The 18,772-nt window shown below is 44.8% G+C and overlaps 1 protein-coding gene across 1 annotated transcript in view; it reads left to right on the top strand.

Moving 5' to 3' along the window:
• The window catches only part of GPC1 (glypican 1), a 415,429-nt gene that overhangs the window by 227,932 nt on the left and 168,725 nt on the right, over window positions 1–18,772 (top strand). The window contains exon 3 of the mRNA XM_086943806.1: window positions 12,187–12,578. Within this exon, the coding sequence (XP_086799932.1) occupies window positions 12,187–12,578 (392 nt within the window). The remainder of the gene's footprint in view (window positions 1–12,186; window positions 12,579–18,772) is intronic.

Here is an 18,772-nt window from a genome sequence, read left to right as displayed (position 1 = left end):
TGAGCAAGGTTTCTGTATTTACTGTACTGATGCAAAGACAATTTTGGCTTACCAAATGATTTACATGTGAGAGGCTCTCTTTAAAAATGTAGCGATCATCCACATCCTTGAATATTTTGATTTTGTTGTCAGCTTACAAGTGATAACGTAAATTGTAGTTCATCATTTCACTAAGATGGAAAAACAGAGATCATGTGAATCCTGCAGGTCTCCGTAGAAGGCCACAGTTATTTTGTATGAGCGAAAGTAACCTATTTTTATCTGTTTTGTACAATTTACTACGAATGACCGAAATGAATGCATAACTATCACCTCTGTTGATTGGGAGGTCATGAACCAGGGTTCACTGTGTCCATGGGCGCCAATCAGTTAGTGAAGATCTAGAACAGGGTCTTGGCACTGGTCCTTGCTGATAATCATTAGATAATCTTGGCGCTTCTGCTTGGAATTAAGTAAAACTGGAAATCACAGAGAAAGTGTTATTTTTTTGGGTGGGCAGAGATCTGGATAGCGATCACAGTTTCAACAAACATTTGCAATGCAATTGGTCTCACATTTTTTTAATTTATTTATTAGTTTTCACTTTTATATAGCGCAAACTTTACCCGCAGGTATCGGAGCGCTTTAAATCAGCATGCTTATAACAAGCAAGACTAGCACTCTATATTACTGCCAGCTTTGCTTAGCATAAGCAACAGCTAACCATTCACACACAATGTTTATATACCAATTGCAAATTAACGAAAGAAAATTAATGCAAAGCATTGTCGTTTACAATGCCAGTAACTCAAACTTTAATGCTGCGAGACCTATTGCATTGGAAATGCTTGTTGAGTCTGTGAGAGACAGTCCAGAGGCGCACCGGCATAGTGCCAACATCGGCCCACTCACCAGCCCTCTTGCAGCAACATACATGAAGCATAAATAAGCAGACAAGACAACTTTTTGTTGGAGAAAAGTAGCTGCAGGTTTATTAGCATACACATATGCCAACATGGTGGGTTATCTGACAGGCGATCCAAAGGCAAGCCGCCCCTCGCGGCCTACCACCTGAAGGGCCAACTTGCATCGTGGCCTTAGCCAATCGTTGCTTAGCGGTTGTGGTGAGGGATAGCTATTCCCACTTCCGGTGAACCATTGGTCTACCCTCTTGCTCACGCCCCCCCCTACAAGGGACAGAGTGTTCAAGCGACCCCCGGTTGTATAGGTTAGCAACCGCCCGTAGGATAGCAGGGCGCCGTCGCACCCCAGGGTCCACCGCATAGACTTCCTGGGGATATTAGGCCTCAGCACCCTTTGTGCTCCTGAAGAGGGTACCCCTGAGTACCTTTCCGCCTTTGGATCGCCCTGTAACTCCACCTGCAACACAAATAAAAAGATTAGAAGACAGTTCCCCCCCCTCCCTGAAAGCGCCGGATACGCGGTAGGGAGGGAAATGGCGACAGGGTGTCGGGACAAAGAGAACGCCAGGTGGGCGAGGGAAGAATTTATACCTCTCCCCCGCCCCCCAGCACGGCCGAAATTGATGACGGGACCCGAACAGGGGTCCCGGAACACTGGGCTGCCCCGTGTGCCATCTTGTGGCACTAAGGGGGACGCCCCTCTTAAGAGGGTTCCCTGCGGTGACTTTGTCGGTCAGCCCGCATAGTGCCAATATCGGCCCACTCACCAGCCCTCTTGCAGCAACATACATGAAGCATAAGTAAGCAGACAAGACAACTTTTTGTTGGAGAAAAGTAGCTGCAGGTTTATTAGCATACACATATGCCAGCATGGTGGGTTATCTTACAGGCGATCCAAAGGCAAGCTGCCCCTCGCGGCCTACCACCTGAAGGGCCAACTTGCATCGAGGCCTTAGCCAATCGTTGCTTAGCGTTTGGGGTGAGGGATAGCCACTCCCACTTCCGGTGAACCATTGGTCCACCCTCTTGCTCACGCCCCCCTACAAGGGGCGGAGCGTTCAAGCGACCCCCGATTGTACCGGTTTCCAACCACCCATAGGATAGCGGGGCGCTATCGCACCCCAGGGTCCACTGCACAGACTTCCTGGGGTTATTAGGCCTCAGCACCCTTTGTGCTCCTGAAGAGGGTACCCCTGAGTACCTTTCCGCCTCTGGATCGCCCTGTAACTCTGCCACAGCCCTGGGTGTGGCGACCGTCGCTGCTAGGGCCCCCCACCAAGGCCGGCATTCCTACTTACATCCTGCTATTTCTAGGGCCTCTCCCCTAACCAGCACAAATCGGTCGATGCTTATACTGGGCAGAAGTACCCCTCGTTCTCAACACACCCTGTGAATTTAGCGTGTAGCACCCAGGTCTAATCAGGCCAGGTCTCCTCTGCCCAGAGAATTTACGCATAGCCCAGAACTTCCTGCACGCAGGCTCCATGCCTCCCCTGCCAAGCTCCCTGACACAGGAGCCAGGGGTGATTTCCGACCACTGACGTTTACCAGTCCCCCACTGGTTGCTAATTTGCCCCATGTGGTTATTGTGGTCTTCATCCCTGGTTCATACTTTGCCACCTAGACCAGACAACTTCATAGTTATTTTCAATTCATCCCTGGTGCCCATAGAATGGTGTCACACAGGTTTGAGGGAATAAGTGTGTGGTGTCCAACATTAGACACTGCACCATATCGTGAAGTGCCAACCTACTGGTGCCCAGACCCAGTTGTCCACCTGTGACCCTTGAAAGTCATGCCTGTAATGGTGACAAACTACAAGATAGTGTGTCACATGTTTAGCTATACTCCTTTTTGGTGGATTCGCTGGACCCATCTGTGTCCCTGCCAACGCTGTGTCACCCACTTCAGCCCTATAAAACCCTCGCCCGTCCCTCAAAGACACCTACAGCCTAGTACCCCCCGGTGACTTTGTGAGGGGGTATTGGGCCCAGCGCTGCCCGTCTAAGTTTCTAACCTTGCTCTCCCTCGCAGGCTCCAGCTCTTTTGAGCGGCTATCCGTGCCCTGGCGAGGCATATTAAAGGTCATTTCCCACCTTAGGAACTAACCTGCCCTGGGAAAAGTGACCTAGCAACGGGTGTCCATGTGTCTTTGACGTATAAAAGGGGGAAACACATGAACGCGAAACACTTGACCCTTTTTGGGCAGTCGGACAGCTAAAACAACCTTCTTCAATCATTGTAGCCAAATTAAGTTGAACCCACGTTCGCCTCAGGTTATTGCACCGCCCCACAGTTTAACTGGCAGCTACCACCACTGACTAGCTCCCTGGCTCTTGAGCAGGTGTAATTGTCTGTCTCGAATGGACTTGAGCATCCATCACTTGGTGCGTGCTTGCCCTTGCTGTAATCACCTTGGTTGTGCAAGCCCCTGCCTGGCCGCAAGCTTAACTAAGCCCCTGCGGAAATCACCTGCCTGTGTAGGCCGACCGAGCTACCTCCCTTGGGATCCCGTTCCTACCACAAGGCTTACCTTTTAGGCATATATTTACAACAAGGGGTGGTGAGGGACAGAGTCTCTGAATTAAGCAGAAAGCTCTCACCCAGTCAAGAGATCAGGGCTAGATCCAACACCGTTTTTTAGCTCACTGCACCATCCCAGTTTCAGAACCTGGCTGTATGCAAATTAGTCTGTTCCTGTCCCAGTGCATGATGGGAACAGGGCAAACCAAACTACAAAAGCCAATTCTTACACTGGGAAGGAAACAAGCTCCCGGGGACCGGTTTCTGGCATTACAGCCATCTTCGGCCCGGTTTGCTTGAATCCTGATGGTGCAATGAGCAAGGGTCTCACATCTGAGAATACCCTTCCACGCTTAGGGTGGACAAAAATATTTACAACAAGGGGTGGTGAGGGACAGAGTCTCTGAATTAAGCAGAAAGCTCTCACCCAGTCAAGAGATCAGGGCTAGATCCAACACCGTTTTTTAGCTCACTGCACCATCCCAGTTTCAGAACCTGGCTGTATGCAAATTAGTCTGTTCCTGTCCCAGTGCATGATGGGAACAGGGCAAACCAAACTACAAAAGCCAATTCTTACACTGGGAAGGAAACAAGCTCCCGGGGACCGGTTTCTGGCATTACAGCCGTCTTCGGCCCGGTTTGCTTGAATCCTGATGGTGCAATGAGCAAGGGTCTCACATCTGAGAATACCCTTCCCCGCTTAGGGTGGACAAAAATATTTACAACAAGGGGTGGTGAGGGACAGAGTCTCTGAATTAAGCAGAAAGCTCTCACCCAGTCAAGAGATCAGGGCTAGATCCAACACCTTTTTTTAGCTCACTGCACCATCCCAGTTTCAGAACCTGGCTGTATGCAAATTAGTCTGTTCCTGTCCCAGTGCATGATGGGAACAGGGCAAACCAAACTACAAAAGCCAATTCTTACACTGGGAAGGAAACAAGCTCCCGGGGACCGGTTTCTGGCATTACAGCCGTCTTCGGCCCGGTTTGCTTGAATCCTGATGGTGCAATGAGCAAGGGTCTGGGTAAGAGTGGTCTGCTCAATTCAGACACTCTGTTCATCACCACCCCCTTTTGTAAATCGATTTTGGCCACTATAGGTGTGGCAGGGTATACTCAGACATGAGTCCCTTTCTCACTGCTCCATCAGGATTCAAGCAAGCCGGGCCGAAGAGGCTGAAATGCCAGAAACCGGTCCCCGGTAGCTTGGCTCCTTTCTGGTAAAGAATTGGCTTGGTAGTTTAGTCTGCCCTGTTCCCATGATGCACTGGGCCAGGGACAGACTGATTTGCATATAGCCAGGTTCTGAGCTGGGATGGGGCAGTGAGATAAATAACGGTGATGGATCAAGCCCTGATCTTTGGACTGGGTAAGAGTGGTCTGCTCAATTCAGACACTCTGTTCATCACCACCCCCTTTTGTAAATCGATTTTGGCCACTATAGGTGTGGCAGGGTATACTCAGACATGAGTCCCTTTCTCACTGCTCCATCAGGATTCAAGCAAGCCGGGCCGAAGAGGCTGAAATGCCAGAAACCGGTCCCCGGTAGCTTGGCTCCTTTCTGGTAAAGAATTGGCTTGGTAGTTTAGTCTGCCCTGTTCCCATGATGCACTGGGCCAGGGACAGACTGATTTGCATATAGCCAGGTTCTGAGCTGGGATGGGGCAGTGAGATAAATAATGGTGATGGATCAAGCCCTGATCTTTGGACTGGGTAAGAGTGGTCTGCTCAATTCAGACACTCTGTTCATCACCACCCCCTTTTGTAAATCTACCTTTTAGGCATGTCACTAATTGTCTCCATCATGCGTATAAGGCTAGTTGGGACCTACTTAGGCAATCTCCTTTCTAGTCCCCCGTGCCAAGTGACTGTTAATGTCTGTCTCTTGACCAGTCACCCCTATCGGGCACTCGTTGGACCCAAGGCGGCTATTAACCAATGTATATATCAAGTTCGGCAACTTGGCACACTACTACTTTCTCACTGTGTACTTCCCGGCGTGGAGATACTGCCTATGATCTTCCCACCTAGGTCCTGAATAGCGACCAAATAACTCTGACTCAGGCCGAACGATTACTAGTGCACCTAGCCAAGGGCCATCCACTTGCATGTGAATCTCAGCCGTTCGTTTAAGACTGTGTATATTACCTGCCCACATCTGGACCCTACAAGTGAAACCCAGCCAACTCAATCGCAGGCCCTCCTGCTAAGATACAACCATATCTGGCCATAACGTGCCAATAAGTGTCTAAATATTCTAGGCACCAGAATTTACAACAAACCAATAAAACCAAAGGCAATAGTCACCAATGATCTTGACTTACCCGTGGCTGTTGTAGCGGTCTTCTCTGGAAGCCCGACAGGGCTATTTAGTGACAATCGATTCTCTGTAATTAGCATTGGACATTGCCTCTCCTGACGTCACCTTGTCGGAATTAGGTATTGCCGCGGTGCGGCCCTATTGATCCATTGTAGCCAGTAAGTAGTTGGCTCAGCCAGCCATGACCCCTCAAGCTTACTGGGACTCGGAAGCAGTGCGCGTTTCCACAGCCTCTGGCTTTACAGCTTCAGCATATAAGTGCTAGGCTTGACAGCACAGACATGCTAATGCCGATTATGCGTGACTTTGCATTTCAGTGCGGTGATGCGGATCACCACACTGAAATGCGTTAGTGTCACGTCTGATGCGTGATTCTTGGCAGGGCTGAAACAAGTGTATCTTTCTAAGTGAGCAATCATATAGTGTCTTACTGGAGTTCTCCGGTGTCACCATCTCTGGCAGATCCTTGAGGCCAATATTAGGTGTGTCTCATTGGATGAATGTTTGGTTGAAATATTCATGCATGTTCGCAGTGATTATTTTGCATGCTTGTGTGCACAGCTTCTCGTTTGTGTTTGATTGTGACTTTCAACTCTAAACCCTTCTGAACCATCCCCTGTCCCCACAGAGTAAGACCTAAACATATTCTAGCCCAAAACACAAGTAAGAACCTCATAACCAAACAATAGCATGTCATTTTTTCAACTAATATGATGTGCGCTGGGAGCATGGTTGGGGGCCTGATTTTAGGGAGTGTCCTCTGCCTAGCCTTCCCGCCTGTTTAGTGACAACACAGCATCCGAGCAAAAATAATTTTTCAGTATAAAGGGACTTGCCATTGCATCTTTGCAAGTGGCTGTCTTCTAGCAAGGACAGCCACACCAAGGTCAGTGTAGTGGGTGTGGCCCATTACTGGAAGAAGATAGAAGCTCAAGTGCTGTGTGAGCAATATCAACAGCTAATAGCAGTAGAGGACAACACTAACAAAACTGCCCTACCTGTCGTACAATGTAGTCAGCCGCCAATTGCATGATCTTTGAGATGTCTGTGTGCTCAAACCTGATTTTTTTCCCCCAACCGAGTCAGTTCCAGATACTGTGGTATCGAACTCTATCACTGCTCCTGTCAAAGAACAAATGTTCCACTTTTTAGCCTACCGGCTCCACCACAGGCACAGTACGTAGTCTGGGATATTCTCTAGCAGGTATCTACCAGCCATTCCAGAATTTTGATTGTACTGGGTAATCAAGAAGTCACACAAACACATCACCCCTCACCCCATCATACTTGTAATAAACATTCTGAGCCATACGCATGCACATGCAAGTCATAAACACACACCACATATACATCATTTAATTTGGTTGACCACACACAAAGCACTAATGCTCTATCCCCTAGAAAAAGCATTTGGAGCAATATTGTGTTATTTAAAGGGATCTTTCCTCGTTCCATCCCTGTCCCTTAATTTGTTCCAAAATTAAAGCATTGCTTCCTTCTGCAGAGCCACCTCACCGTCCCCTACACTGGGTAAACAGCCTTTACAACAAATCTTTTACAACGCAATACCATTACGACGCGGTCATTACAACGCAAACCATTACAACGCATTGCGCTGGGGGGTGCTCTAGGATAGGGAATAAGTTTAATTTTCTATCCAACACCTTCCCTAGTGTCCACAGGGACTGGAGTTGGAATAGAAAATTAAACTTTTCACTATCTAGCACCTCTAAGCGCCATGCGTTGTAAAGGTATGCGATGTAAAAACCGCGTTGTAAAGGCAGGCATTGTAATAGCCTGCGTTGTAACGTCATACATCCCCTACACTGACGGTACAGTGCTCCCCATCTCTGTGTCTGAGATCTCTCCATACAATGTTTTTCCACCAGCGTAGTAGAAGTAATTGCTTCCAATAACCTGGTAGGATGGTGGGTGACACCTGGATCTAAATGACCCTGTATGCTCTTGGAATGAAGCTGAAAACATACTCTGTAATTCCCCATTCTTTGAGCTCAGTCAGCTACCCAGTTTCCTTCCTACTTCTACCAATGCTCCATGCCCATTCTCTGTTAGCACACTGACCAGTTCCAAAACTGATGATACTAATGACTTGCCCGAATACCCCTGAACCAGCTGTGAAAAATCCAGAAAATGTTAATTCCGTTTATCCTTCATCTGACTCAAGGTACCCAGTCTTATATCCCACTATAACAACTAAGCCATTTCTCTGATAAAGCTAGTAAACTATTTAGGCTTGTGCCTCACTTCCAAATATGTACTCATACTGACAGCCTCTCTGTTCCACACAAAATAACCTTGTAAGCACCTAATGTACCACCAAGGTCTTCCAACCAACTGATCCTCAGCATCTGCCCGACAAGAGTAACTGAAAGCTAATCAAACATGAACCTTGAGTCTACATGTGTGGTGGCTCCAACAGACTTGATTCTACTAGTCATATCTTTTCAACCCGCTTCTTATTGACGGGAAACCTACAGCAGCTGATACGTAAGAATATCAAATATCGGCCTCATACAAAACGTTTTATGAAAGGCTTTGCAAGGGTTCCAGCAGACCTGCATCTCTAATAGCATTTCATTTTACTTAGAAACTTCTGCTTTAGGAGACTTGTGTCTGCACGTGAGCATTCTAACAGTGCAGTGACCCTGAACTCCACCTTCATCATGTGAAATATTTGGCAGTGCATGAGTCACAAGTCATAAGGAGGATAAGAATTTACAGACCTGAATCTGTTAGTAAGTAAGTACCATAACATTACATGACAGTCAAATGAGTCTTTACATCGCAAGTAATATAGAACACATAGTGATATAGAGGTAGAGAGTATAAGGCTTACAATGCCCAATAGAATATGAAGGAATTTCTGGTATGCCATCAAATTTATGTAGAAGTTCAGCCTTGGGGAAGACTATAACCTCCAGAGTTGTGTAGGGAAATCCTTCAGCCATGGCAGGATATCAGCATTCCTGCCCCACGGTGAACTTTGGAAAAATATACTTTGAAAGTTTTTCTCTGACTTGCCTAACCATATCCCATGCAGGGCAGAAGTCAAGGGTACACAGCTTTAGCATCTACTCACGCTTTGCACAGGGTGGACGCTGTCTCCCCTGCCAAGAAGTTGAGACCCACAGAAATATGTTGAACTTGTCCAGGTGTCGTTTTCAGACACCAGGACACATTCAGCAGCGCCTGCACATTGTCTGCTTTCATTCCAAGCAGCAACGTGCAGGGGAGGGGAATTTTTATTTTTAATTCCAGCTGAGCTTAAAAGACAGGCCCAGTAAAGGGACCATCAGTCTTCCTTTTGAAGGAGAATCCTGGCTGGCAGCTATCTGGAACCTCACACCTAACTGCAAATGCAATGGAGGGGAAAACAAATACTCACAGCTTGTTATCGCTTCACAGGTACTTAAGACAGGCATGCTTTTGACTTTGATCAATCCCTGTATATAAGACATATGCATGCACTGTAATAACGGCAGATGTGTTGGTCTGTCCCAGTATTTGCACAAATAATAATTTAAATGCCATTAGTGTGTTTCACTTCTTTTAAAGTGCTACTCATCAAGATCCAGGGTGTCGTAGAGCTTTACATCACATGGGCACAATATACAATGACAAAAAATCTTATGCGTGTAAATCAATATACATGATGTGTTATATAAGACAGTGAGGGCTACAAGGTGTAGGAGTCACGTGTCCTTCCTAGTGCACTGTGCTATATTAGAAGGATTGCAATTTATGAACTACAAGCAACAAAAGGATCTCTGAGTTAAAAGCAGTACCCACTTACCTATTTACATATAAAACAAATCTATCATCTGCATGTTACATGGTGTGCTTAGCAGGAGACATTAACCATCTATGCAAATTTGACATGACAAAACAGAGATCATTCAAGCAAGTGCATTGACCTTCCGAGTTATCTAACCGTTAATATTATTTCCTGAGGTTTACTGGGCACACAAAGATCTATGCAGCAGGTGCCTTAACCCCATATGATATTTTAAAAAACAGACTTTGAAAGCAATTAAGCACAACAGATTTAATGCCACGTTTCTTCTTGTTGCCAATTTCTTTGTGGCAGAGTTTCAAAAAATAAATGCATATGTTGAAGCCCAGATTTTGCGTCAGTATTGCGCCACTTTTGTGGCACAATATATACGCAAAATCTAATTTGTTAAGTATTGCACCATGCTCAAATTTACTCGAGATAGACCTGCTAAACATATGTGAGCGCTCTTAAGATCCATTGTCACTTCTTGCGATGTCACTTCCAGTGAGGTCATGGGTCGTGATGCCACTTCCTGTGATGCCAGGCGTGATGTCACAGCCTGCAATGCCACTCACTGCGATGTCTCTTGCATACTGCCTAACTTATTTTGTCCCCCCACTTCTTATATGGGGACTTGTTGCCTTATTCCATGGGCGCTAACAAGACTACATTTCCATCTTGCCAGCCAGGCCATTAATTGAGTATGGGTAACCTTTCAACAGGGAGTCATGTCAAAGTGTCTCTCGGTGGCCAGTGTCTCTGGATTTTTTTTTTCTACAGCTATCATGTCGTAAAAACAACAGATAGGCTTTTCACATAATACACCAAATTGGATTGATGATAGATGGTGTATTTTTGGCTTAGAGGAAGGGTTAAGTGAAGCCTGAACCACTCTAAAAAAAGCAGAGCAATGGATGGTACATTGACTGCCTTGACACACTCCTATTGTAGTGAAATGTTTGCTTTCATTTACAGTTTACATTCGGAGAGTTTGCCTTAATTCAGTGTTTGAGTTTTGCAATTGGCAAACGTTATGGTGACATGCACAATTTCCATTACAATGTTACATATCTAAATGAGAGTCTTGGTCAGCAAGTGTCCCTCGTTGATGTCTAACCTCTCAACGTTGTAGCAAAGGTTTTTAGAAGAGTAAGTTTGCATTAAGCTGCATTCTCACTCTACCCTACCCACAAGCTCACAACATAGTTTGCCAAATGTTCTTCTTCCTACCGAGTCCCTAAGTCTGAGGTCACATGAGTCTTTCACCTAATGGCAACACAATGTTAATCAAATAGAATTAAAGCCTTGATATCAGAAAAGCCTTTAGTTGTGTGTGTGTGTGTTTGTGGGGAGGCTGAGTGTGCATGTTGTTGTGTGTGTGTGCATGCATGAAGCACATCTTCAATTTCTTTCAGACTCATCTCCTGACACTGTGGGGTAGAGAGCTTTGATCTGTTTATATTGTACTTCTCCAACGAGTAGCTCGTGAGCTACTGGTAGCTCTTCAGCTACCTGTAAGTAGCTCTCCTGTGTGAAATCCACCATACTAAATAGGGTTTTGCATGGTTGAATTAATATAATTATTGAGTTTATTCAAGATAAAAATGTGTGCATTTTCAGACCTCCTTAGCAATGTTTGGAGAAAATCGTGTACATTTCCAAAATATATGAAAGCTGGTATTTGAGTGATAAATCATGTGGCTTTGAGGAGGCTTGTAACTAACTTCATTTCCTTGGTGTCAGGGGCATTGCAACCATAGCTATTAGGTATTACTCAAGTAGATACATTCAAAATTAACAACACCTTTTTTTTACATTAATGCTGGCAACTCTGTCCAGTGCACAGAGATGATCACAGGATGTATATGGTGGCCAGTAACGCAATCGCATCTGACTTGGTCACTATAAGAACACTAATAATGTTAGCAGCTCGGGATGAACATATATAGCTCTTACTACTAAAAAGGTTGTAGACCCCTGGTTTAGTTAATTATTAACTGTACCCTAACAAGTGAAGAGCAATTATTCTCTGAATTCCATCACCTATGTCAAACTACTCAACTTTCAGATAAAGTAGCCTTTGATTTCCATAGTCCATAATCCAGGTGCAGCTCATATGCAGGCATAATGGGAGTGGATTACTTAACATGTACTACTGTTGGTGATAGTTGGCCTGCTACAATTCCATACGTTACACTGCAAACAGTTCTGGGTAATTCAAGTGAATCTCTCAAAGAAATTATAGAGAATTGACCCACCTCCCTCCCACTGTAGTCACAAATACGATGATTCACCTTGAACATTGTGAATTTAACTATACAACAATTACTTTGTTAAATAAACTTGGTCAGGCAGATTTAGATTTTAAACCAAGTCAAATATTTGAGAGTTTATCGAGCCTCATCTCATCCTAAATGTTGTCGATTTGAATTCATTATACATCTGACCACCCACAACTCACAGCAAAATAAACGTTAAAAATATATTTTCATGAAAATAGGAGACTTGACTCTTGTCTTGAATGTCCAACTTCCCATTGTGTAAATATAAAACGGTTCCTTGAAAATGTGCTATAATTAGTACCTTACAGACCATATGTTTATGGATTATTTAGTTCCTGCAGTAAATATTGTTTTTTTCTTGCAGGCTATTTCCAGGATTTGTTAAACAAATCCGAGACTTCTCTTCACAACTCTTTTCCTGAACTCTATGGGGACTTGTACAGCCAACATGGGAAGCAGTTCAGGGAGCTGTTCCTTGAGCTGCGGCAGTATTACCAAGGGCTCAGCGTCAACCTGGAGGAGGTGCTCCATGACTTTTGGATGCATTTGTTGGAGCGGCTCTTCAAGATCCTGAATCCTCAGTACGCCATCACCGACGAGTACCTGGATTGCCTGGCCAAGCTGTCTGAGCAGCTCAAACCGTTTGGAGAGGTTCCCAGAGACTTGAAACTCAAGGCAACCAAAGCCCTCATCGCAGCCCGCTCATTCGTGCAGGGCCTAGGCGTTGGCAGCGAGGTTGTTAAGAGAGTATCACAGGTAAATTTGTCATTCAGAAATGGAATACATATATTACATCATATGTGATTTATATTTGTATGTAACAGTCAAACTTTGCTACTTGTATTTATTAGGTGCATGTGGTCCTAACAGTGGGGATCACAGTTGAGAAAACTCCACTGTGGCAATAGAATTCAAATAAGAATAACATTTTGTTTTTATTGTATTTCGATTTTCAAAGATTTTCAAGATTGATACTATGAATTGAATTGTCTCTGTGTGGCTCTTCTATATGAATTCAGTGTTACCTTTCCAGTTACTTTGGTGTGAACTTTCAGAGGGCTGAAGTAGAATAGGAGGGTTCTAGAGGATCTGAGAGTGTGCCCTCCCCCCAACACCCCCCCACTAGGGGTGCTGTGAGCTTAGGGTGGAGGTGTCTGGGGACTCCTCCCACCCCACCATCTCGGTGGCACCTTTTCATCAGATGTGGGCTAAGGCAGCTCAGCAGATGGGGCTGGGTCCCTTTGGGCTCTATGGAGGACGGGATTCAGAGCAGAGTTTTTGTGCCTGAACCAGGCCAAATGGCAGTGGCATGGCAATGGGGGGCGCAAGTTTTGGGGGCGGCTTCCTCCCCCTCCCCGCTCTTACATGTGGCTGTCGCAGGAATTTCCAGCCTCCCCCCTCCACATTCTTACATGTGGCCGCTGGGGGGAGGCAAACGCAGGGGCTGCCACAGGTTGCCAAAGGTCTAGCTACGCCACTGCCAAATGGTGGGGAAAAGTCGGTGTTCAAAGTCAGGATGGCTTGAGCTCGACCTTTAACTCTTACTCTCCGGCCCAGACCTGAAGCCACTGAGAAGTGGCCGCCCCTTTTTGTCCTTCCCTCCTCCCCACTTGGCAGGGTATAAAAAGCTTTTCCGTTGCTTAAGGAGAGGGTATGTTTTCTGTAGGTCATAGAATCTCGAGGACAAACAATTGCAAACAGATTTTAAGAGTTACCACAAGAGTAATGACAAAGAACTGATTGCATAATTTAATTCTGTGTTTTTCCCTCGAGCATGAGGTCAAAGGATCAAAATATATAGATGGTGCATGAGGCTAGGACCGGACTGGCCGTAGTGGGCATCGGGCATGTACCCGGGAGGCTGGAAGGGTGGGGGGCGGTTTAGAGCGGTGTAGGCTGGTTTTTGAGCAGTGGGGGCCAGTTCTGTTACTGGGGTGTAAAGTAGAGGTGGAGGCAGGATTTCTTCTTAGATCTTTATTCAAGATAAAGGATAAACAGGTGGTGCCAGGAAGCACAGCTGCACAGTAGATCAGCAAGGCTTCAACTGCTATACATAGAATCAGAACATAACAAGAAGCAAAGGCATTCTAAGGAGTGGCTCGCTCTAACACGAGCCTTAAAGCAACACACAGAATACTTATAGAAAAAGCACAACATAACACATCCCCCTCCCTCACAAGAAAAAAAAAACAAAAAGGAACCCCAAGGGAAAGGAACAAGAAAAGAAAAGGAAGAAAAAAAAACAAGGAGATAATGGTGAACTATCTAACATAATCCTTTAGCCAACTGGGCAAAACTCTCTTCCTTTTGGAAACTTCTGCAGCAGGTAAAGAGGGTACGGAGACTGTGTCCCCACTGACGGAAACAGAACTCACACTAGGAAGAGAACTCACATTACCACACATTTAGATAACTCGACAGTTAAACCAGCTGAATTAAGTGTGTCAAAAACTTTCCATAGCTTGGCGTCATGATCTTCTTTGTCAGTACCTGCAATTAGAACATCGTCCTGAAAGAAACAAATGCCATCCACATCACCAAACAATTTGTGCATTAAACGCTGAAACACAGCCGCGGCTGATGCTAGGCCGAAAGGCATCCTTATAAATTGAAAACAACCAAATGGTGTGATGAAGGCTGTTAGATGCCTCGACTCAGGTTCTAAGACTACCTGGTGGTAGGCAGCAGAAAGGTCTATTGTGGAAAACCAGGTCGCTCCCCTTAAGGAAGAAACCATCTCATTAATCTTGGGCAAAGGAAACCGTTCAATAACTATGTTTTGGTTAAGATGGCGTAAATCAATACACAAACGGATTTTGCCGTTGGATTTCCTCGCTACGACAACTGGACTAATCCACTCCGAAGAGTCTACCTCTTCGATAACACCCTTAGCCAAAAGACCCTGAATTTCTTTTTTGACTTCATCTCTTATCAACAGAGGAATAGGTCTAACCTTATGCACCTTGGGTTGTGCATTCCCCTTGAGCATGATTCTATGCTCAAAACCTTTCAACTTGCCTAATTGTCCACTTACCACACTGGTGAACTTACTTTTTAATACATCTTCTAACTTGCTACACTCATCTAAGACTAACACTTTCTCCTTGCTGTTAGGGTCTAAGATGATGTGAAGATTCTTCTGGTCATACCAACCTAGAACAGAAGGTCCCTTTTTGGCTATGTATAACTTGCCTCTAGTCACCCTACCTTTAAAGATGAAGGTGAGCCATCTGAAATCCAATAAGACAATTCTTTCCCCTGTGTAACTCACAGGATTAACATCTGAGGCATTCAACTTGTCCCCTATTTTCTGTGTAAATTTTTTTTTCCATACTTCTTCGTTAACAATTGTATATGGAGATCCAGAATCTGCATACACATTAACTTTAACGCCACCTAAAGATACTTCGCAGATAGGTTTACCCTCCATAGCTTCATCAGTGATGTTCAACATATAATTCCCTCTCACATTCTTCACGCAACCATCCTCATCTTCACTACTTCCGCTACCACACGCATCCTCATTCCAGATACATTTGACATTAGTACGCCTGCGGCACATTTTGCTGAACTGGCCTATGAGACCACAAACACTACACTTTTTCCGTAGGGCAGGGCACGACTTGTAGTAAGCCATATGTTCCTTGCTACCACAACGGTAACACCTTCTGTCTTCCATCTTGTTGTCCGTCCCTTGATTCCTGACAGGTTGACTGAAATTCTTGTTTTGAACTTGCTTATTCTGATATTTTGATGTTCCTTGAATTTTGAAGACAGCAGACGATGTTTTGTCTGATTCCTTAACTGTATCTTTTACTACGGTGGCACATCTCCCTGACATTTCCGATTTCCTCATTATAGCAAGTACGTCATCAAGAGGTGCATCGCCATTTATCCAAAGACGATCTTGAATCGGAGAATTATCATTGTGCATAACTAGTTGGTCTCGAATAAGATCATCATGCAAGTTTCCAAAGTTACAGTCAATAGCAAGTTTTTTAAGGTCATCAACCCATTCATCAACCAGCTCCTCCTTCTTTTGTTTCCTTTGGAAGAATTTGTGCCTCACTACACCTATACACACTTTAGGTGCGAAATATCTGTCCATGTCTGCGATGGCATTGTCAAATTCACTTAAGTCAGCATTAATTAACTTCTGCATTCGTGAATAAGTTTTTAACAATTTGGGTCCCAGGGAATGCAGAAGTATCCTTTTCTTTTGCTCAGGTTTCATTTTAGCATTCTCATCAATGGCACAAATGTAATTATTAAAATACTCTTTCCATTCCACCCACTTCATGTCTGGCTGGGATCCAGTAGCCCAAAAAGGTTGTGGGGGACTGATAACAAAGCTTTGTTGAGCCATTTCCACTTCTAAATCTCCTTGAGATTGTTCCCCAGAATCCATATATTGTGAATAAGTAAATAAAAAAACTTGCTTCAATAGTACACAATAGTAAAAAAAAAATATATATATAAATAAGTGCCCCGACAGTCTCACCTGTTTATCCTAATTTTCGTCACTTGAATGAAGCGTCGCTAAATGCTTATAATAAGCGCTGTCACTAACTCTGCGCTGCTTCGTTTTGTTCTTTTTTTTTTTTTTTATCCTTGCCTCGGTGACTGAAAAGGACCGAGAGACTTCCCGACCAATCCAAAATGGCCGCTACGCAGGGTCACGCAACGTGACCTTGCGCAAATGCGTCATCACGCGATCAGGCAGAAATGCGTGACTGACGTGTGGACAGTCAGTGGGTCGCGCGGCAGGAGATCGTGCATGGAACCCGGTTCAAGATCGAAAGATTGCGGCATGCGCCACCAACCGAAGTCTTTAAAGTAAGTCCTCGTGTCAGGGACACAAAAAACAAAAAAAAATACGAGTAAAGCAAAATTATTCCTTGAATTAATTGACGCTAAAACGTGGAAGGTTGAAAAGTCAAATACCCAATAAATGCGTCGCTTCTTCTTACGTGAGCAGGTACAGAGGAGGGAAATAAAAAAAAAAATAATCCTCACGAAGTTGTTGATTGTAGGATCCTGATCCCGATCGTCGCCAATTGTAAAGTAGAGGTGGAGGCAGGATTTCTTCTTAGATCTTTATTCAAGATAAAGGATAAACAGGTGGTGCCAGGAAGCACAGATGCACAGTAGATCAGCAAGGCTTCAACTGCTATACATAGAATCAGAACATAACAAGAAGCAAAGGCATTCTAAGGAGTGGCTCGCTCTAACACGAGCCTTAAAGCAACACACAGAATACTTATAGAAAAAGCACAACATAACATGGGGGCCTGCTTTGCAGTGATGCTGCAATTTCGACCCCAAGTAACAAAATCAGCTGTGCTGGGGGCCAGTTTTGTTAAGCAGCAGTGTTTTACGCTCATAACTAGGGAAGAGGGGGCTGGTCTGACAAATTTGTCAGGAGTGCTTTGGGTTCCCAGTGTAACCCTGCATGAGGCCTTAGCATCTAACATCGCTTCAGGACACAGGACCTTACATTAACCAAGGGTGGGAGGCGATGGGTCTAGGACTAGTGCCCGATCAGCCGCTTACCCGGAATCATCCACCTCAGAGCAGATATGCAGGTAGTTTCACAAGTGTATGACCGACAGAAGGGAAGGTGCAATATTAATTTTGGGTTGTGCAAAGTATCTCAGACAGAGTTTGGTGCTACTGTAAAGAGAAATGCTATTTTGATGGAACAATCTCTTAGTTATTGTCACAAACAAATATGGCCCTTGTCAAACCAACAATCCAGGGTACGCTGTTTTCATTAGCCCATTTGAGGGAGGAGGAGCTTTGTGCGGTCCCGCACACCAAGACTGCGGCATCTGAAACAAATTTGAGCTTTATATGTTGCTGTATGATGTCTCCAAGATAGTGATGATGGCTTGTTAGAAGGAAACGTCTCAATATTTTCTTTTAGAATTTTTTATTTACAGAAGTCCCGCTTCCCCAGTTTTTGAGCCCCTGCCCCTTGACCTTCGATGACCATGAAGGACCGTACTTTGAAGTACGGTGATAAGATGGCTGCATCATGTGTACTTCTTTGATCACACGGAGGGCTCCTAGGTATGTTCCTTGTATGATAAAAAGGAAACGAGCTAGAGGGGGGAGTTACCCTGAGGGGTGGGTGTGGATTAAAATCTATAGCGTTAGCTGGGCTTTAATCAGCATGTGGAAACCTACCACTTCCACCTGAAGAGCATCGTACTGAGGGAAGCCCTTAGAGAACCACGAGAGGGTTCGCAAGGATGCTAGGCCGACTGATTGAGCGGTCCCTCTTCTATCCATCATGCTGAGTATGTTATCACTTGATAGTAATTTTATTACACACTATTAAAAGCCCTCTTGGCGAGTAAATATTCAATTTTATCAAAGAAACTCTCCAAGCTGAACCCACCAAGGAGTTTTCATATCTAAATATGGGCCAGTTAGATCGAAATCCAAATTAGAACTGATGCTTGTGCTAGGGTGCAAAGGCATTCTAAGCATCTGGAAAATGCACAAAACAATAGGGAGAGGATGTGGCATAACTGCCAGAACTGCCAACTTTGAAACTGGGGAACCAGGTTTGAGTCTAGGCGTTGGCTCAACATCCTGTGATTCTGGGCAAATTACTTAATCTCCCTGTGCCTAAAAAAAAAAGCGTTTCAATATCTTCGGGTCGAGTTTGCACTATATAAAAAAACACAACAAAAAGAAATCTCCTTTTAAAGCTGGAGAAAATACCCCACGTTTATTAGAGGGGCTGATAATGTTACTCTTTTCCAATCCCATGGATATGCTCTAAAAGACCCATTTCGGACACACTATATGTTTACCCCTTAAATCCGAGGCCTTCATAACCCACATTGGCACCATCTACAGCTCAATAAGTGAGTTCCTCAGTACCAGCCATAGATTTACATACATAGCCTACACTTCTCGACCTTCATGTGCCTTCATCT

The sequence above is a fragment of the Lissotriton vulgaris genome, chromosome 11 (assembly GCF_964263255.1).
Source record: "Lissotriton vulgaris chromosome 11, aLisVul1.2, whole genome shotgun sequence".
In the NCBI taxonomy this organism is placed as follows: domain Eukaryota; kingdom Metazoa; phylum Chordata; class Amphibia; order Caudata; family Salamandridae; genus Lissotriton; species Lissotriton vulgaris.
This window is presented reverse-complemented; position numbering and strand designations above follow the sequence as displayed.